Source organism: Penaeus vannamei, chromosome 6 (assembly GCF_042767895.1).
Source record: "Penaeus vannamei isolate JL-2024 chromosome 6, ASM4276789v1, whole genome shotgun sequence".
Lineage (NCBI taxonomy): Eukaryota > Metazoa > Arthropoda > Malacostraca > Decapoda > Penaeidae > Penaeus > Penaeus vannamei.
The window spans coordinates 26,576,426-26,598,925 of NC_091554.1; the positions used below are offsets into that span (position 1 = coordinate 26,576,426).

The window sequence follows — 22,500 nt, forward strand, 5'->3', positions numbered from 1 at the left end:
AAGGTAGACTGAATGCAACAGGGCTGAATTAAGATTTTTTAAGCTGTTGGGCTACAGGTACTATCAGGCCCCATTGATATTCACAGTATTTTTTTTTTTTTTTTTTCTGTAGCATGTTCACTAAAATTTGTAAACAAATTAGTATCTGAACTGTTATAAATAGATAATATTGAGTACTTGAACTTGTATTCAACATTTTACTTAATCATTAGTATATTTGGTATATTATGCAACTTTTTCAAGACTTATTGCAGTTTAAAAACTAAGATAAGAAGAATTATCTCAGAAAATTTGCTCCTTTTCAATAATTTTTATTTAGTACATATTTTTTTCAGATTAGGCTTCAAAGATTTGCCTCAGTCAGTAGCTTTCTTTAGTGCAGTCGACATAGATTATGTTCTTCGAAAAGAGCCTCATCTAGACTGTGTTACACCTTCAAATCCTGAAGGACTGAATAAAGGATATGGAATTCCTCCAGGAGAGGCACTTGATATGCAGAAAATTCTTGAAATTACCTCAGGTATTCTCCAGAAGAATGAAGAGGATGCCAGATGATAGTGTCAATTTACTGTAAGTACCAGTAATTTGATGGCATTTTTGCATATTCTTACACTTTTTGAGATGAGATATGACCTTTAGTGTCATATTATTTTTAATTTGGTACAGTCATGTTTTGCATAACATCCATTAAACCTCTATATGTTGCAGTGCATCTTTCTTTAAAAATATGTAAAACAACATTAATATGAAATGTATCTTGGTACATGGATACACCAAAACAATGCTATTTTTTCAGTATAAATAGTTTCCTCAAGAAGTTCTTATATCCCTTGTGTTACTTCCTGTAAAGATGGGGCAATATTGAAGTGACAGCCTAGGTATTTATGGCTAAAAGGTATTCATACTGCAATAATAGACTTTAGTGGTGGGTATGCATGCCAGACATCGTATGGCAGGTAATATTGTGCAAATAGGGAAGTGCTTAAAGCGTCATTAGAACACAGTAGGTAAAGGGACTTTCTGAATCCATTACACTGCAATCTAGATATGCATACAATTCAGTATTCATTTTTTTCATCATTGTATTGACCCATATCATGTATATATATTTATATTAGGCAGTGCATGACTTTACAAATACTTCAATATTTATTTGACAACTGATAGTCTTTTACTCTTAATCCAAACAGAATAGTAGTTGGACACTTGAACTTCACTGTCTGCCAGACTAATTTATTGGACTGCGACGAGAAGCATCAGGTGTGGTATATGATCAGTTTTTTACGCTGCAGTGGTTGGTGCACCTCCATCATTCTGGAAATTCCTATAATGCACATTCACATGAGGTGAGAGGAGTGTTATTGAATGTATTATATTGTCAGGCAAATATTCCAGCACAATACAGGGAAATCAGAGAAGTAATGAATATTAAATGTACATCTGGGGACAAGTGAAAGCTTAACAGCTTAGACCCCTGTAGATATTCTAAATGCCTGGTAAGATTATGATGTGAGGTTGCCAAGAACAGTTACAGCTGTGTTGAAGCTGGTAGTTCTTCACATAATTATTACATTAGATGAATCTTGATTAACAAGTGGTTATTGAAAGAATCAGGACAAGAATCTGACCTACATATTATAATACTAACACAAACTACATAATAGAGGAAAATGTAACTTTTATGGAATAATTAATAGGTCAAAGAAAAGAGTTCACCCTACAGATTACATGACCATCACAACATGAAAAAAATTGGCTTGGAAGGCAAATGACTTAAACATGCTGTCGTGGGAAAATTTGACTTAGGGCCAAGGTTACTGGAATGACTTGCCAGGAGTGCACAAAACTCTTGGAGACTGATTAGACCAAGTGGGCATTTAGGAAGGGGCTCTTGCATTATTTCCATCAATCAACAAGTGTGGAATGTAACATTCATGTTCCATGACTGGAAAAGTATGACTAAAATAATATTTTCAATCATATTTTTGAAAATTCATACTATAGTTGTAAATATCATAACTTAATACTGACTTCAATATTCAATATCAAAATGATATTCATTACTTTACGCTCATGATGATGATTATTATTGTTGTTGCTTTTATGCTTATTATTATATTACTATTACCATTACTATCATGATGATGCTTATTATGATTATTACTATAATATTAATGCTGATTATTCTTTACATTATCTTTATTATGATTATAGTAATGATAATATTTACAATAACAATAAATATCATAATTACATAACTGATATTTTTAATGGACATATATCTCAAGCATAGTGACTATAGGCAGAGTGTAAGTTTGCACACCAAAGAAGTGGTTCCAAGATGTCAGATTGCAGTTATTTAAAAACAAAAAAATGTATATGAAGGATTACAAAATATATATAACATATTTTATATTAATTTTAACTTTTTTTCCCCTTTTTTTCCACAATACTTTCCTTATCTGGGGGCTTTGCCCCCAGCCTCGCCCTATTGCTACATTTGTATATGCTGCTAATGACCATAGATGTTGATGTGGCAGAGTTTTTAAAATAAATAAATAAATATCTTACAATGCTAATGAATCCTTTAAAATGTTCCTGGATCCAAATCCAGAATGTCATCTGTGTTGGGTAAGACACACTCAAGTAAAAACTTCATAAAAATAAAATCCTGCGCAGGATCTGGAGCATGATTTGGATCACCACCAAACTTTAATGGCATCTAAGTTGGGCTGATGGTTAATGGTTAATGGTTTGAAACAAATATGTGTGCTAGACATCAAAGGTCATATAGGATTATGGTAAAGTATTGTGGCAAAAAGGGTAAAGAAGAATTTAAGATTAGGAGAGAATGTGTTAGATGTCTAAGATTAGAGAGCATTATAGGATAGTATGGTAGTGAAAAAGGTAAAGAGGGGAGCAAATGAATAAAGCAGAGATTTGTTAAGCAAAAAGGGAAAAGATGGGGTTAAATGAAGTAAAGCAGAGATTAGTAAAAGAGTTAAAGATTAGGATAAAATGTGTTAGATGTCAAAGATTAGAGAGCATTATAGGATAGTATGATATTGAATAGGGTAAAGAGGGGAGAAAATGAAGTAAAGCAGAGATTAGAAAAAAAAAGGTTAAGGGGGTAGGGCGCCTGAATGAATTGGAGTGTATATGTGACTGTGGAAGGAATAGGGATATTGTTCAAGGAATACAGAGATGGCTGTTTGAGAAGTAGGAGAAGAATCCAAGAGATGAGAATTGGGGACTGGGGAAGGTAATGAAGTATCAAGAAGAATGTCAGGAGGGGGAGGGGTCTGGGGAAAGACATTATTGTGACAAAAAGGATTTATGCAAACATTCTGGTGGGAGCAGTAGAGTGCACTGGGTGTACTGGGAGAGTGGAGGAAGGGGTGTGGGAGAACTTGAGGAGGAGGAAGATGGATATCAGCAAATACTTTGAATATAGAGGAAATAGGAACAGAGGGTTTGGGTCATGTTTAACCCAGTCACGCCGGGTACATTTTGTAGCCAAAATTAAAAAAATCCGGGCGGCTACAAAATCGGCGGGCGGAGCTTCCCTGGAGTCTGTCCGCCCGCCCGGCCGTGCGCCGCTTCTGCCTCGCAGCCCCGAGACAGCATCGCACTGGCGGTCAGCCCGACATTGTTTATTTTTCCCGGTGTCTCATATATGTGACACCCGGGACGAATGGGTTAAGATGTTTTGGATGTCTTCATTGAAGAGTTTCTGGAGGGGAGTTGAGTGAAGACTGAGAAACAAAGGTTCTCTTGTGAGGAGGAGAATACATATCTGAGGAGCAGAGGAATAGGAGGGTGTAGGAGTGGATGTGGTAGGAGAAGATTGAGTGGAATGTTTAGGTTGCCTGATTGCCTGATGAAGGGGCAAGCCTTAATGCCCCTAATAAGGGTATAGAATTTTCATTATTGGCCATGGTGAGCCTAAATAAAATAGGGAAAAGAAACAGTCTACCTCTCAGGGTTCCCATAAGGGGTAAGGACTACACGATTCATGACTGACACAAAGCCAGCCTTTCATCCTGTCAGCATGGCTCTCACACCTTAGAAATGGCACAGAAGGAGATGAAGAAGATACGGAAAGGGAAAGGGGGAGAAGAAAAGACCATGCAGAATTAGTTGAGACGAGGGGTGAGGCCCAAAGTAGGGGCAATCCCCTACGTTTGAAAATAAATATGCTAGACATCAAAGGTCATATAGCACTATGGTAAAGTATTGCATCAGAAAGGGCAAAGGAGAGTTAAAGATTACAATAAAATGTGTTAGATGTCAAAGGTTTGAGAATGTTATAGAATAGTGGTAATAAAAAGTGAAATAGGGGAGCAATTGAACTAAAGCAGAAATTAGTATAAAGGGGAGGGTTAAGGAGGGAGGGCGATTAAGTGAATTGTAGTGTCACTGGGGAAAGTATAGGAAAAATGTTCAAGGAAGAATAGAGATGGCTGTTGAAGGAGTAGGTGAAGAATCCGGGGAGAGGGGAAGGTGTTAGATGTCAAAGATTAGAGGGTGTATGGTAACAAAATGGGAAAGAAGGGAAGTAAATGAAGTAGAGCAGTGATTAGTAAATGGGAAAGGTTAAGGAGGTAGAGCAATTAAGTGAATTGTATCTGTGACTGGGGAAGGAATAGGGATAGTAGGTAATAATGGTAGATATGGTTGTCTTAGTAGTAGAGGATTAAGTATGTGAGGGTTGAGATAAAGGATCAGTAGCTGAAGGAGTAGTGTCTGGGGGTTTGATAGGGAAGGTGGGGTCTGGGGAAGGGTATTGTGATAAAAGAGATTCATGTGTGTATCCAGGTGGGAGAGGGAGAGATAGTGGGGAAGGATGGGGTTTTGGCGAGCTTTTGGTATAGGTGGTATATGTGGTTTGGGTGGTTGAGAGAATGAGGTATTTTGGGAAAGGGTAGGGGGAATATAAGGGGGAAGAGATACTGAGTGAATTGCAGTGTATTTATGACTACGGAAGGAATAGGTGGCTGTTGGAGAAGTAGGTGGAGAAGAATCCAGAGGATGAGAAAAGGGGGCTGGAGAAGTCAGTGAGATATCAGGAAGAATGTCTGGCGGGGAGGGTTCTGGAGAAGGACACTGTTGTGATAAAGGGGATTCATGTGAGTATTCAAGTGGAAGTGGTAGAGAGGGTGGGGTATGTTGGGTGGGCATAGGAGGAAGGATGTTTTGGATGTCTTCAAGAGTATCTGGAGGGGAGTTGGGTAAATAGGACTGAGAAATAAAGGTTCTCGTATGAGGAGGAGAAGAGGAGATAGATATCTGAGGAACAGAGAAAAGAAAAGTTGTAGGAGAGAATGTAGTAGGAGGGTGAGTAGACGAAGGAGGTAGGTTTAGGGTATAGGGGAGAGATACCTGGGGAGATACAGAAACATCTTGTGAAGATGGTGAGGGAGCAGAGCGAAGGACTGTTTTGGAATAAGTTGAGAGAAAAACCTCCTCGTCATGCTTCCTGTCTGGCCTCACGTAGAGCGAGGCTTAATTTAAATCTCAGGACTGCTACCTCATATTCAAACTTATAGGCAGGGCAGCTTCTATAAAATACATTATGGGAGTCTCCACAATTGGCACATGTACATGACTAAGCAGGGCAGTTTGAACGGTCATGACCAGGTTGGGAACATAGAGGGCAGAGGTCTGTGGAGCGATAATGTTTGGCTGGGTGGCCAAAACGCCAACATTTCTGATATTGATGAGGAAGGGGTTGATATTGTCGGACATGATAAGACAATCCACCAATATAAACTTCATAAACTATGGAAGCTAATCTTGGCAATAGTGACATGAGAATTACACTGGCCTCTGGGAGGAATAGTGTAGCACTGTACTGCCACTGCATCATATTCAGCAAGGCAAAAAAGTAGGTAATTTTCAGTCTGACCAGTCCTTGTCATACAAGGGGCAAGCATTTCATGGAATAGAAACATTTCCAGTACAAGTATTAACCCATTAACAACGAGTGTCCCACGTATGAGACACCCGAAAAAATAAACATTGCCGGGCGTCCCGCCAGTGTGACGCTGCAGCGGGCTGCGGTTGGAGGGCGGACGAACTCCCGGGAAGCTACGCCCGCTGATTTTATAGCCGCCCGGAATCTTTTATTTTTAGCTTAAAATATACCGGCGTGAATGGGTTAAGAGAGGGGTGAGGTTCGGCACGAATGGTTTGCCAGTGAGGTCAGTTAGGGTAGATAGTGCACGAGCTTGGGATTCAGATGTAACCGTGACAAGGTGTGAATGATCAGAACGACTGCGAAAGGTAACCTTGCTTACTTGTTTCTGGAGGCACTGCTGAAAGAGAAGGGTATTCTCAGAATAGGGGGCTGTGGGGGAATCACAAAGAATAAATCCCACTTGGTTGGGCCAAAGAGAGTACTCAAAAGGTTTGTAGACATAGAGGCACTAGAAGGATGAGGGTGAGAGGAAGATGGGGTGGTGTGGAGTGCAGTAGTTCTGCAGGGGGAGGACAATAAGGATGAAGAATGGTAATAAGGGAAGAGGGGGTAGACATTGAAGAGGACTGTATAGCAGGAGATGAAGAGGAGAATGTTGGGGAAGAGGAAGTTGTGCTTTCTAGAGATTGAGTAATAACGTGGGTGGGTGTCTTGGAATAGTTGGAATTGTTTGTATGCGTCGAAGAGGAGGTATTAGTATCAGTGGTCGATGCTGTGATCAAAAGAGGGCAGGGGTCAGAAAATCATCAAAATCAAATTCAGAAAGCCTATTTGATGAAGAGGCAAGCTTTAAAGCCCCTTTTAAGGGTGAAGAATCTTCTTTATTGGCCATGGTGAGTCTAAATAAACTGGGGAAAAGAAACAGTCTATCCCTTAGGGTCCCCATAAGAGGTAAGGGCTTGGCAATTAACCAAGGGAGTACAGTGCCCATGGCTCCTGGAGGCCATTCATGACTGACACAAAGCCAGCTATTCATCCTTTCAGCACAGCTCTCACACCTTAGGAATGGGAATAAAGAAGATACGGAAGAGGAAACAAGAAAAGGAAGGACCAAGCAAAATTAGTTGAGGCGAGGGCTGAGGCCCATGGTAGGGGTGATCCCATACATTGGGTTTCAGTCCCCGTCTCTTAAGCCCTCCCACGTCGACAATGAGCAAAATATTGGGAGGGATGACAAGAAGCAATGGATTGGCTAAACAGTAAAGAAAGAAACTTATCAATGCTGCCAAAAACATAACCTCTTGGTGGAGATAATCAAGCATTATTTGACATGTATGTTTTTATGTATGTTTAACATTACCTGTGGACATCCTGACTACCAACTGTTTTTATGTCTTGTACATTTATTTGTTTAACTATTAACCATCAACATGAATATCACATCCTGACTTCCAACTGCAGCACAGAAGTAAGGTTTTTGGCAGTATCACATAACACATTCTTACCAGGAGAACACCTGCAGGGTGTCCTGGTATTCTTAGCACTGAAGAGTTCATATATATATTTTGTCAACTTCGATATATGGTATTAGTTTCAAGCTAGAGCGTCCAATCATCTGTGAGATGCGCATCTTTACTGTTATTACTCAACGTAAAAAAAACGTTGCCTGACTTTTTTTCTAATACAGAAACAACTAGACAATCTACCAATTCACAAACAATCTCTGAATTTTGTTATCATTTTTGTTTATCACTTGATGTCTTAGCAAATGAAATGGGAAACAAGATACAGCAACAACAGTTTGTTTTTATGTACAATACAGTACCACATTTTATTTACATTATCAGAAAGTTGTGATACACCACATCCCTTTGAAGTGAGGACTTGTGCCTTAATTTTAAAAAGATTGTTGATATGCTCAAGTTACATATCTGTTATACTTACTTGTATATGACACATCATAATATGTATAAGCTGAGCTTTTTGGTACTTTATTTAAACTGAATTTGCTCTTGGTGTGTATATTTAAAATCACAATCACATAGCACTGATTTAAAAAATAACAAAACATTTATTATATAATTTAGAAGTAAAGCATATAATATAAATACATAATTTTATAATATTTACATTATATATAATATGGTCTGCGATAAACATTTTTAGAGATAAAATATCAATTGCCAATGAGCATGAAAAGATACAAAAAGAAATACAATTTAAAAAATAAGTAACAGTAATAAATTTCTATAAGCAAAATCTTACACCTAGTTGTATTAGTAGAGAACAAAGGATCACAATCAGTTATTTTTGTGTACCAAAATGGCTTTTTTATATATATACATGATAACCTAATTACTGAACCAAAATTTTGATCTTACTATTGGACACAAACATAAACTAGACTGATCATAAGTAAACCATATGTTTTATCTTTTAATTGTAACTATTAAGCTTGAAACATTTGAAAATTAAGAGAAAAATACAGCAAAAGTACTGCAATACCTTTAAAACAATCAAGCAAGTAGCCTACGTAGCATTATAAATGTAGAGAAAACAAATGGTGACAATCTTTACATTTAACATTATAAGTAAAGTGTATACTTATAACTGCATAAAAAAGGAATATTGAGAGATATGTGTATATATATGTACATACCATTCCTGTCTAGATACCTCAATGGATTTCACAACATTGCACTGATGTTACAAATAAGAGATCCAAATCATAAATGTTTTAGGCACATCAGGACTATTGATAGGAAGTGCAACTCCTAACGAGCCAGTTCCGTGATCAGAGCTGCACACATTTCAAAGAATTCCATGACATGATGTCCCTGCGTCTGGACTTCATCTTGATTATCTGGCAAAAATGGATTTAGGATCAATATTTCTTAGTTATGTTTCAGAATTAGTTACTAAGGTACCTTTATTTTGTGTTTCAGATAAAATGAGTGGCTGAAGGAAAAAGTACCAAACCAATCTTTGGAAATGTGATATGTGCTGAGTAAGTTCATATTTCTGGTAAAGAATACAAAACAGTATTTGATAAATCTTGTTAGAGTATTATTAGTATTTTGTTTGTTGCATAAATATTTTTTTCTCCTCCCTTTTACATGGTTTATGTATTCTAAAATGAAACTGTGATGAGATATATATTACAGTACAGTGAAAATAAAGATTATCGTTCAGTTCAGTCCTTATAATGACTATGAATTTCAGAATGATATCCAATAAACAAACAATAAAAATTACTTACTCCTCTTTTCCTGTGCCACCAAATCTGCAGGTTCATTACATATAATCTTGAAATCCAGCAAATGTGATTTGTAGTCAACCTGGTACAGCTGTAGAGCCATATGTACATAGCTTCCAATTACTGGATTCTTTCGGCGTACACGCACATGGAAAGGATTCACAACCTTCCATTCCTTAATCACAGATAGAAAGAGGTAAAATTGTTTATATATTGTTTTACATGTCTTAAACATAAATAAAACATGCCAAATAAAATTTATTTTGGGTTTAGTTCAACCTGTTCCCATATTTCTGAGTCACCTGACAAGTTCTGGTACATTATTTCCTCAGAATTTCCATATCACAGCATACTGATTTCTTTCTTTCTTTAACTTTATAGGGACCGTCTGGTAATTTTTTTGATTTTTCAATTTTTCTTGCCGATTTTGATGAAACTCACACCCTTTTATTAAGACCCTAGTGAGATCTCAAAACTCATTTTTTTTTCAAAATCGCCCAAACAGTTTTTGAATTATTGTCAAAAAACCGTAAGTCCCCCCCTTTGAAAATTGGCAATTTTTTGTCAATGATTTCTGATCCAGGAAAAAATACACAGGCTTTCTGATGTGCTTTTTGAACAGATTCACCCTAAATCTTGTGCTTGTTGCAAGCACTTTTTTCGATTTCGACTTTGTTTTTTTATTGAAAATTTATGAAATAACCGACTTTGAGATCCCCCCCCCCCTAAATGTCATCTTTACAAGAAAAACAGGAAAAAACGCTACAAACTAAATGCAATAAGCACTAGATTTTTTATTCAGCTACAAAAAGAGCCATAAAACTTTTTTTTTTCGGCCTAAAATTATGTCTAAAATCGTTGACGAAGACTACAAAGGTAGTTTCCGATATATCGCCATTTTTGGGTTTTCGTACATTTTCATAGATGTTTTGGTATTAACAAAATTAGGTATTAGAATAATCTTCCTATAACATAATCCCCTATGATTTACCTTCATTGCGAAGTATTGTGGAAATTTCTAGCAAGTAATAGTATCTCACTACACGACATTTGTTATAGTTGGGTCACAGTGATTTGTGGTGTCTATAGGCCTACATTGACCATTTTTAAAATTTTCAAAAAAATCCCCCCAAAATCATACAGCCATTCTGATTTCATATCTGAATAGCACAATCCTTCAACTATAATATACGGAAGCCAAATTTTAGAAGTCGACCTTATTATTTTTTTTTGGGGGGGTGAAGAAATTACAAAGATGACTGTTTGAACAGTCCAAGTAGGCCTTTTTTTTTTATATAAGTCACTTTTATAAGAAGCAATTGAAAATACTGCAAAAAGTAAGTGCAACAAGCACAAGATTGTTTATTTAGCTACAAAATGAGCCATAAAACTTTTTTTTTTTTTTACCAAAATTGCATATGCCAGAGCTTTCGTAAGTTATATTGGTATCATATCAAAATGTCGGCATATGTTTATTTTTTATTTTTTACAGTATGGATAACAAATGATATGTGAAATACTTCCATATGATATAATCATGTATCATTTCTCTTTATAATGAGCTATAATGGGGATTTACAATATATAAAACTGGCCTGAAGCCTCCTTCATGGCAGTATATATACAATGACAGATCCATCTTTCTAATACATTCTATATAGTTGTATTTGTGCATTAGTTGTATCTATATGTAAAATCACAAGATAAATATCGATATATATATAAATTATCATATTCGTCAGAGTTTAGTGCTGGCGGGGAGGGGGGAACGTGTGTTAGGCTAAATTATTCTTGGCAACCAAGGTGTTGTCGAGACGGACAAAGACCGAAGTACCATTCATGTTCGTTGTGGTGGAGGGGATGCACGGTTTCGCTCTCGACTGTTCCTTGCTCTCGCTTTGCCTGCCCAAATAATAATAATAATAAAAAAATAAGAAGAATAAAGAAAGAAAGAAAGATTGCACTCCCTGCCCCGCTCGCACCACAAGTGGCGCGTCCCGCCCCGGTCATACCACCGGTGGCGCCCCCGGTCCTGCTGAAGGCTCTCATGCAGATACAGATCAGTACTGTGTATTTGATGACCTTTTGTTTATATATATTGTTTTATAAGGTCAACAAATACACAATACTGATCTGTGTATACATGCATATATATATATATATCGTATATGAATGTAAATACAGATCAGTACCGTGTATCTGATGACCTTTTGTGTATGTGTATTGTTGGTCTCATGTTTTGTAGAATTTTATGTGTTTTCTAAAAATACTCTTATTTTTTTTCTATGTCTATTAGTTACGTCACAATTTCCAATTTTCGAAGGTAATGTGAAAAATCACAATATTTTCGTGGTATATCTAAGGTGGCAGCAACCACCTTAGAAATTGCAGGGGGGAATTCAAATTTTCAGGGGAGACTTGGGCAGTCAGAAACTCATTGAAAATGCATTGACTCAAAATCGACAAATCCGAAGATTTTTGCTAAAAAATAACCAGACGGTCCCCTTAATCCACTGGACCCTGATGACTTTGTGGTTACGTCATGGAAAAATTTGAGCTGAGGGGCAGGTGATGTGAACATGCCGTCAATCTGGCAAATTGGCCACAGCCTGGGTGCCACCAACTGCTGTCATGAGCAAAATATTCCAGAACATCTTGTTGCTTTTTTTATTACTTTGAATGATATATCACCACATACATTTTTTTTTTTTTTTTTTTTTTATAAAATGGGGAATATGATGCATGTTAACCCATTAATGACAGTATATTTTGAAACTGAAAATAATAGTTTCGTATACTTTTTAGATAAATCATGTTTACAGATTCTATGTTGCAATTTCTTAAGTTATGGAGGTGTGGGTGCATTTTGTGTTGTTGAATGTTATTAAATTATTGGCTTAATAAATTTATTGTATATTATTTTATACAGTGCAATAGATAAGAAAGTAACACAGGGAACACTATCATCATCAGACTCTGACACTACACACTGTAATTGTAATCTAATATTCATCTGTTTATAATAGTACTGTTCAATTTGTTTATTTATATCCATTTTCTTTATCATCTAATGTTTAGAAAACAGCAGAAATGCAGCTACAGAAGAGTGGCCACCCCTGCCTGCTGTGCGCTTAATCCGGTTATTGTTTTTACACATAGATGGCTCTACAAGCACTAAACCACCAAAAAGCAAATTACGAGTACTACCTGTCTCACCTGTTTACTGTTTTCCTTGATTTTCAAAAATATTTCCTACTATCCAATACAGCTGTTAACCCACTATCGCCGGTATATTTTGAAGCCAAAAATAAAAGTTTCTAGGCAGCTACAAAATCAGCCGCGGCTCGCTATTGAGTCAGGCCACGAGCCCCAATACAGCATCACACTGGTGGGGTACCCAGCAATATTTTTCTTTCCGGGTGTCTCGTATGTGAGACACCCGTCATAAATGGGTTAATAATGACAACATTACAGTAATTATGATGTCTAAAATAAAAATCAATACTGACAGCATTAGGGGGGGGGGGGGGGGGGGAATCTTGAAAACTCAAGGAAAGATGAGCTCACAAGGTCTACTGATTGACTCCTTTGTGGATAAGCACTTGTAGAGCAATCTATATGCAGTGACATTTCATAAAACAATACTACAGTGAACATAACATTTTACTGGAGGCATTGGGTTAATCAACTAAACTACAATAATTCCTTTGGTATTATTATTTGCAATGAAAATTTTTGTTTTTAACCCTCTGGATACAAGGCCCTCGACCATGACGAAAAACTTTGATTATTGTTACTTAACCTACTAACACCTTATGATTTGTTATACTTCTTGTTATGCATATATGCATGCATATATTTTACACACAGACACACACATAGACAGACAAACACACACACACACACACACACACACACACACACACACACACACACCCGTGCGCGCACACACACACACATGCGCACACACACGTGTGCGCACACACTTGCGCACACACACACGCACGCACACACACACACATATACGCACACACACACGCGCGGACACACATGCACACACACACACACACGTGCGGACACACACATGCACGTGCGCGCACACGCGCGTGCACACACACACACACACACACACACACACACACACACACACACACACACTACATACATATACATATACACACACACACACACACACTATATACATACACATACACACACACACGCGCGCACACATGTGCGTATAAACATAGGTATATGTTTACTTACACACGCATACACACACACCCATGTGCGTATAAACATAGGTATATGTTTACTTACTCACACGCACGCACGCACGCACGCACGCACGCACACACACACACACACACACACACACACACACACACACACACACACACACACACACACACACACACACACACACACACACACATGCACGCATGTGTGCATAAACATAGGTATATGTTTACTTACTTGGTGAAAGTTTAAGCAAGAGCCATATATATTGCTCATGCGAGGGCCATCCAGAGGGATTATCTGTCTTCTTTCAGCTACTAAGAACTGAACTTGATGAGAGATTGAATTTGAGTCAGCCCTTGTTCTTTTTCACTACCACTACCCAAATACCATGCCTATTGTTGCTGTGAAAGAGCTTAGGAGCTGGAGACTGGGGATCAGGCCTTGACTAAACTGATTTTATGCAGTCTCTTCTTCCATTTTTTCTCGTCTCCAACACCTTTTACTATCCATTTCCTAAGGTGTGAGAGCCATGTTGAAAGGGTGAATGATCAACTTTTTGCAAGTCATGAATTGCCAGGGGAACCCATATGCATACTATTCCTAGTTGTCAAGCCTTTGTCCCTCAAGGAACCCTGAGAGGTGGACTGTTTCTCTTTCTCTCCCCAACACACTCCAGGCTAAACAGATGGATATCAGCAGTAGTTGGAGTTGCGGGGGATGGGTTGTGTTGGGAGGGGTGTAAGTGGAATATGAGTAGGAGGAGGATGGATATCAGTAGTATCAGGAGGATGGATATTGGAAGGATGGGTATTGGTAGTAGGCAGAATTGAGTGGATTAGGTTGTGTTGAGAGGGAGTAGGAGGAAGGGGTGTAGGGGGAATATGAGTAGGAGGGGGATGGGTATCAGCAGTCACTTTGAGTGTGAAGGGAGCATGAGTTGTGGAATTTTATGTCTCAAGCATATAGCTTTGAATATCTTCCATAGTTTCTGCAGTGGAGTTAGAAAGTTTTGTGAGGCAAAGGTTTTCTTATGAGGGGGGGGAAGAGGAGACTGGCAAGGGCTGAACAACTAAAACGGGAATACTGTTTCAGCCTTTCATACTTTCAGCACGGCTCTTACACCTTAGGAAGTAGATAGCAGAAAGGGTTGGAGAAGGGATGGAAACAAATGAGCTGGAGGAAGAAAAGACCATGCAAAATTAGTTGAGTCAAGGGCTGAGGCCCAAGGCAGGGGAGATTCCCACATTGGATCTCAGTCCCCATCTCCTAAGCCCCCCCCACAACAACGGGCAAGGGATTGGGGGGGGGGGGTCAGATTATAAAATATACCAACTAGCCTGCTTTGTGGACTACGATGTAGTATCAGTACATCGCCTTATGAACTATGATGCAGTAATGGTACATTACTACACTGTTCCACCTAGAGCTTGCCATTAGACCCCCACCCATATTGCTAAGATTACTTTTGGAGGACATGGCCTCCCCCTTGATGATTATGTTAAAAAAGAGTCCCTGTCCAACCATATCAACCTCTCAGAATTGTTGCCAAACACTCCCACTCTACAACATGATACCCTCTATGTGCCCAACCTGGTCATGATCAATTAAAACTGCTCTGCACAATCGTGCACACGTGCCAACTGTGCTCCCATAATGTATTTATGGGGGCTGCCCTACAAGTTTGAGTCTGCGGTGGCAATTCTCAGATTCAAACTTAGCCTTACATGACAGGATATACTCAAACAAGGTTTTTCTCGTATTCCTACCCCAGTACTGTTCTCTGCTCTGCCTCTCCCCCTCCCTCCCAAGTTGTTTCTACATCTCCTCCAGTATCTCATCCTCATCCCACATCTACCCCCTCCCTCTCCCAATCAAATTCTCTTGACATTCTAAATCCAAATATTCCCATCTCCACCACTAATTCAGAGACTCCAATCTCAACTTCCCCAGTACCTATCCCTCTTCCTCTTCTCTCAACTCAGTGCAGACAACAATTTATACATTCCAGCCCATCTCCTACCAAATCCTCTCCTTCATCAACTTTTCCCTTCGCCCCTCAAACTTCTGTCCATTCTTCCCAAAGGCATTCAAAACTATCTAATCATGACCAAAGATAAGCTGCCTGCACCTCATCCATCCTCCAATATCTCTGCTCCCATTCCCTCTACACTAAAAGAAACTGTCGACATCCATCCTCCTTTTCATGTTCCTTCCACTCCGTCCCAACACATCACATTCCCCCTTGCTTCATCTGCATCCTCCCATTCCCTCCCAACATATCCCATTCCTCCCTGCTTCATCTGCATCATCCCCCCCTTCCTTCACCATTATCCCTTCCACTTCCCCTGGTCAACATAGTCAACTGCGATAGCCATGTTATAGGCAAAGGTTTAATATAAAATCCAAACCAACCTAAGAAAACAATTAAAAAATTTACAAGCTGCAGTTGTAGCAATACTTACAAATCCAAGAACCTTCATAGCCTTGTAGACTTCACTCATAATATCCAGTGGTTTGCTCTGAGATCGAATACCTGTGGGTTAAAATATATAAGTATAAAGTTTGCATTAAAACCTCAAGTATTCTTGTGAATTTTACCCACAAGCAAGATATGAAAATGTTAAAATGTAATATGGAAAACCATTTGTTCAAGTTACTTTGTCAACATACCTAGATGCCACTTAGCACGTTTAACTGGTGTTCCTTTGGGTAGTCCACGATCACCACTCAATGCTCTTTCACGCAAAGCTGGAAATATTAAATTCAAGAATCAAATGTTAAATAATGGCATAAAATAATTATATATATTTATATGAAGACAGAGAATCTAATTATTACTAGCCGTCAGAAAAACTTGTATGAATTTTCTATAAAAACGTGATGCAGTATGAAAATAGTTTAAACTAGCTTACAAACTTTAATGTTATTTTAAGATCACGTACATAATTCTTTAACACCACGCAATACAGCAACAAAAGACAATGCAAATTCCTTGAGTCTTTAAACTAAACAAAATGTGACAAAAGCAAAGAGAAGCATTCCCACATGAAATAAAATAAACTGACGGACAATGATCACTCACATTGCCAACTATGGTACATATCCAAGCATCAATTACTTGAGATAATACAGGTCAAAATACGAAACACCAAAGAGGGAAAATTAAAGCATGAAAGCATACCTATTTTTAGGAAATGGGTACTAAAAAACTTGAGATGGTTCTCTGATTTAACTTATTTTTACAATCCATGGAAATCTCCAGTTGCTTCTACAATCCTTATTACCATAACTGTTAACCATTGTACAGAACTAATGGTAATAATTGATGAACTTTTTAATATGTGCATAATCTCTTAAAATTACAAAAAATTCTGTGTAGTACTGCCAAAAGCACTTTGCAGTAATAAATCTACAACTCTCAACGTACCTGCTTTACTGAATAGTATTCTTTTCCTAAATTTATAATAAAATAGGAAACAAATATGTTGCAGGTAAAGATATTCCTACTTGTATCTATGGATAGAAATAGTAAGAAAAAAAAAAAAAAAAAAAATGTAGTTTAAACACTAGGCCTACTAAAAATGCTTCAACTGATTATCAAAAAACATTAATACTACTATAAATCTTCTGTTGATATTATTGCTACACTAAATACAATTATGAACATGATCATCATAATCACTCATTTGGCTTTTCATTACCAACAAAATTATTATTAATATCAGTAAGTATGGTGACAGTGAAACCTATGTACATTAACAAAAGCTGTAAATTCAGAAAAAAAGCTAACTTTCAAGCTCTAAACTCAGATATCTAATTGACTGAGAGAAAATACAAGTAAATACAGAAAGGATACACTGTAAATTACAGACTGCATTTGTATAAATCATAACCTGGTATGGCAGGTTCAAATTCATATCAGTTAATTCTATTTAAGTTTAGCATTAAAACAATTTTTTTTAAATAATTCAATTTTTTCATGGTATTCATTCTTTATGAAAATATAATATTGTACAAACATTCCCTTAGAATGTATCACTTTTACAGTTAAAAACAAAAAAATAAACATAGCAAGATTTTGCACCAGTCTTAAAAGAACACAATTAACCAAATCTAACCAAGAATTTTATGAGTTGCAATTAAAATTTGATGCCTAACCCACAGAATGAGAACAATAAACTTTTTATCTCCAATGCTATACTATGCTTTACATGCAAAATACATGACAATTTTGAAACCAAACATATATTGTACAGTAAATTTCATCTGGTTTCATTCTATTGGCAGAATCTGTTACATTATGCAAATGAAAATACACTAACAATAACAAATTGTGCATGACAGAACAGAAAATGAATAAACATAAATGAAAGCCTTTTGCTGCATACGTGATTTGAAGCTATTGCAACAATCAAAACTGATGTGCAATTCTGCAGCAAACCCTTAATAAGCATCAAGCATATGATATACTGTCCTTAACCATGGATCATTAACACTTTTTAATAAATGGAATTATTATGAAATTAAGGGGTTACTGTAAGGTAATCTCTGACAGTTATCTTCCATTAAAGCAAACTTTCTTGCAAAACATGTCCCACATCTTATGGTAACACAACATGACACAATGTATATAAATATATAAACATATATGTCTAAAAAACAATAACCACTCTAAGTCAACTTTGTTCATGCATTGCACCTAGGAAGAATATCATAACTAGATAAACTGTATGACTCAATATCAAATATAACATTAAATACAAATTATACCAATTATACAGTAGACAAAAACTACATGTAATACATTTATGATATTACTTGAGTAATGTAAGAATAATCAGTAGTAAGTGTTTGTATATATTCCACACTTTTAATACTTAATAACTTTAAGCTAACACAGGTTAATCTGTTACCTAAATTACAAACTGAACTTTTAATGAAATTCTCTTTGTTCAAAACAACACTGTTTAGAGATTACACATGAATTCTATGCTTACCATAAAAATAATATAAATCCTCCATTTCACCTGTATGTTCATTCATAATTTCCCATGAATGAACAAGTTATCAATTCAAAGTAAACCTTATGGGTACAATTCTGGGTATCATCAAGACAAGCTTAAAATATCAAGTCTTAAAAACTGTTTTGATGTGTTCATATAATCTATTCTTAATCTGTCTTGCTTCCCTAGGCCCATACATTCTAAACTATTTTTAGCATGAACAAAGTTTTTTTTCATCATTCATCAGATATTGAGTTACCACAGAGATAACATTTCAGGTGTTTACACATGAACTCACATGCTAGCATTTCAGCATGGATCTTGCCAACACCAAGATGAGCTGTCAAGGTGAGTGAAAACTTGGAAATAAGCTGATAAAGACAACTTGCCAATAAATAATGGCATTATTAAGTATGCATAATATGGTTGTTAGGTAACTAGCAGGAGCTTTCTTTTATGAAGTAAAGTAAACTTCTTATGTAAACATAGATTTACTGAAACATTAAACCTAGAATACATCTAAATTTTGCACTTATTACTATGACTAGACATACATATTTATATAGTGGAAGGTTATGCAACTTCTTTGACATCTAAACTGAGTATAACATTGGAATCATGATTCTCTTTTTTTTTTATAAAAGTGATCAACTAAAAATGTGATAGCAAATATCTTACATATAATAATGACAAAATATCTAAGCTCTGCATCTCTAGATGTGTTGAAACCTGTGTAATAATAGGAATAGCCAAAGAAAATCTTCCTGATTACTAAACTGCTAATTTAGTCTTTTGGGGACTGAATGGCATTAAGTTACAGTCTTGCCTCAGCAATGTCTACATTATGTGCCAAAAATTATGGGCTTGAGCTCAGTTGCCTGGATGGGTTTATAAGGTCATTAGAAAATTAGAAGATTTGGTCTGGAAAAATTTGTTACAACAAAAACACTCTCCTTCAAACATTATTCTAAACAATGAAATGATTATATTGGAAATCACAACAACACCAGTAAACATTATTGTCAGAGAAAGTAGGGAAAGCACTGATTCCTTATTCCTTAAGTTGGTTACCCTTGGATGCAGAACAAATGCATGATTGTACTCTTTGTGCTGATACTAGAGCTGGGCAAATATGTCTCCCAATCTTCACTTTTTTAATGTACTTGCCATGACTACATGCTGGCTTCTATTTTGTTGTTCAAGAAGTATTGAATAACAGAGATGGGGAAAAATTAGTCTAGGATTAGGACCACGATTTTAAATTCTGAATAATGAGATTGGCCAAATTAGCCTGAAAATGTTAGTCATAGTCATGGGTGCCTGAACAGTACAGAAACTTAATAATCATCAGGATTTTTATATTGTGCATTTCTTGGATTATATCCCCCTGATGAATTACATTAACTAATCAATCAAACCTTCAATAAAAAATATCATATAAGATGGCAACTTGATTAATAAATAAAATAATATACAAAAAAGGATTATCTTTATACACTAACCAATCTATATATACTCATATATATATAGGTATATAATATGAACATGAACGTGTGCATGTGTGCGTGTGAGTGTGCGTGTGCGTGTGCGTGTGCGTGTGCGTGTGCATGTGCATGTGCATGTGCGTGTGTGTTTTCTGTACATAATATATACATATACATTTTTTTTTTTTCTTTCTATTTTTCTTTTCCACTGATGCGAGCTGAGAATGAAATCTGTAGAGGCAAATGAAGTAATCAGCATCTCAATTTCCCTTGATAATTATCATTGTCCTCTATCCTCAAACCTGCCACACCAAAATGATAGGGCTCAAAGAAACCAAAATTCACGTGAGTGAAATATTAAGGAACCCAAGCAGTTTATTTGAAAAATGAATGGATTCCACTAGCCAGAATTACAATTTGCTGATTTCTTTTCATAATCCTGTGAATAGTAGGTGTTGCTCCACAGAAACTTCCTTTGAATATATTTGTGAGGAAGGGTTCTGAATGATTCCTCTTGAAAGAACATATGTATGACATGGGAACCTTGCTTGATTTTCCCCTCATCTTCGTCTTTTGTTTGCCTTGTTAAAGGCAAACAAAGGACTTGTGTGCCCTCTCTTTCCTCTAGCTTTCTCTGTTGGGGGCTTGGGAGAACTGATGGGGTGACAAAGACATTTGCTTTTGTCTCATTTCATTTTCATATTGTCCATGGCCTTGGATTCATCAGTCCATCTCCAATACATCTTCCATGATCAAAGCTAGGTGTTTCCTGTTCTCATTAGAGGAAGAACTTGTCTCACCTCTTTAAGTAAGATGCTAATTAAGATCTATGAAGCTCCACATCATCAATATCTTTACCAGGTCTGAATGACCTGTCCTAATACTGTTATACAGTCAAAAGCAAAGGTCCTTGAGGAAATCTGTGCTCCTGTGTGATCCTGATAATGAATGACTGTCCATATTATTACCGGGATCTAGAATTGATAGGTAGATCCTTAATCCATTGGATTCAGTTGCATCACAGAAATCACAGTGCCGAAAACATAGGCAGCCAGTTGTGTGAATAGCCAATATCCTAGGTGTGCTGCATGTAGGCCGGGTACGCATGAACACTCATGAGTGGTGGCTAGACTGTGCCTCCCCTTTGCAAAGTTATTTTCTATAGACTCATTTAGTTTTTTTGCCATTTTCCAATGTCCATATTTTTCTTTTGACTTGCTTTATCCAGAGGTGTAATATCTTATTTTCCTTGCACACACTCCATACCATCTGTCTATGTAGTAAATAACACCATGTAAGAAAATAAAAGGAACATTTGGTTATTTTTTCTTAATTTTCAATTTTCTGTAATGCAACCTGTGCTGCCAGTCACAGCAGCTTAGAATACGATGTGCAACATGCAAATGGCATTCTCCCTGGAGCTGGCTCTCTTCCAATCACAGCTTATGCACATTAGATTCCACACTTATTTATTGATAGGAATAATGGAAAAGCCCCCTTCTAAGCGCAAAGTGAGTCTAATCACACTCTAAGAGGTTTGTGCACTCATGGAAAGTCTCTTCCCTCACCCTGGCCTTTGCTCATGATGGTAAGTTCGCATTTACATATATATTTACATCTTGCAGGTTAGTAGATGGAATACTAATGGAATTATAGTTGTGCACAAACACAACACTGGTTAATATAGCCATGGCTGCTAATGCTGACTCCATCATCTCTACTTATGTTGTGTCTTTCTTTTATTTCTGCATTCAAAACATCAAATATTTCCAACTTGGGTTACAAAATTTTTCACCTTACCTGGATACCCCTCAGATGTTCTTAGTAGCTTTTGCATTTAGGCTTTGCACTTTACAGTAGGTGACACTTTCCTGTCCTGTGGTGTTTCTATAGTTTGTAATAACATTTTCCTCAACAACTCTCATTCCCATCCTCTACTTTTTGCTATGTATGACTGTTCAGGACATGTTTTAGGACCTGTGGCTATGCCTGCTTGATGGATGGAAGGTGTTTTTGCTTTTACTGCAACACCAATAACTGGTCACTTATAGGTATAGGTAGGATCTTGGTGGCACAACAATAATAAAAAGGGGGGCTGAGTTGGCTTATGTGGGCCACATGCTCTTTTTTCATCATTTGTGGAGTTACAATTCAACTGTCTTAGCTTTCTGATTCTCTTAGGTGTGATCAGGAGGAAGGACAGCAGACCTCTTGCAGATTATCTGTGCATAGCATATCTAGCATGTATAGCTATGACTCAGCCCCAGAGGTAGTATTCAAAAGGTCATTGAATTCATTTTGACTATTTAAAGAGTATCCTAAAAACAGTCTTTGACTCCAAGAATGTCACAGAATTTATATATGACGCAGTCAAAAGACTGTCCTTTCAAATTTTACACAATTAAAACTAATACTTACATCTTACTAGACTTTGTGATGATAATCCAATGTAATAATAAAATAAAAGAACTGCAATGACTCTTAACTCCTCCAAACCAGTCTTCAACTTCATTCAACAAAAATCATACGTCAAGGACATTTTTGTGAGGAGCCATAAACAAAATTACAAAATTCTGAGACACAGAAAAAACTCAA

The 22,500-nt window shown here is 36.9% G+C and overlaps 2 protein-coding genes across 3 annotated transcripts in view; one reads left to right on the forward strand and one right to left on the reverse strand.

The window, feature by feature from the left end:
• Positions 1-9,437, forward strand: part of LOC113822495 (uncharacterized) — a 9,874-nt gene extending 437 nt beyond the window's left edge. For both annotated transcript variants that reach the window (XM_070122796.1, XM_070122795.1), the window contains 3 exons: positions 336-570; positions 1,191-1,346; positions 8,866-9,437. In XM_070122796.1, coding sequence (XP_069978897.1) covers positions 464-570; positions 1,191-1,346; positions 8,866-8,869 — 267 coding nt within the window. In that variant the 5' untranslated portion in view covers positions 336-463 and the 3' untranslated portion in view covers positions 8,870-9,437. The remainder of the gene's footprint in view (positions 1-335; positions 571-1,190; positions 1,347-8,865) is intronic.
• The window catches only part of AMPKalpha (AMP-activated protein kinase alpha subunit), a gene marked incomplete in the record, with an annotated part of 29,217 nt that continues 14,437 nt past the window's right edge, over positions 7,721-22,500 (reverse strand). Inside the window, 5 exon segments of the mRNA XM_070122794.1 lie at positions 7,721-8,783; positions 9,180-9,351; positions 15,881-15,951; positions 16,089-16,166; positions 18,720-18,761. Coding sequence (XP_069978895.1) covers positions 8,695-8,783; positions 9,180-9,351; positions 15,881-15,951; positions 16,089-16,166; positions 18,720-18,761 — 452 coding nt within the window.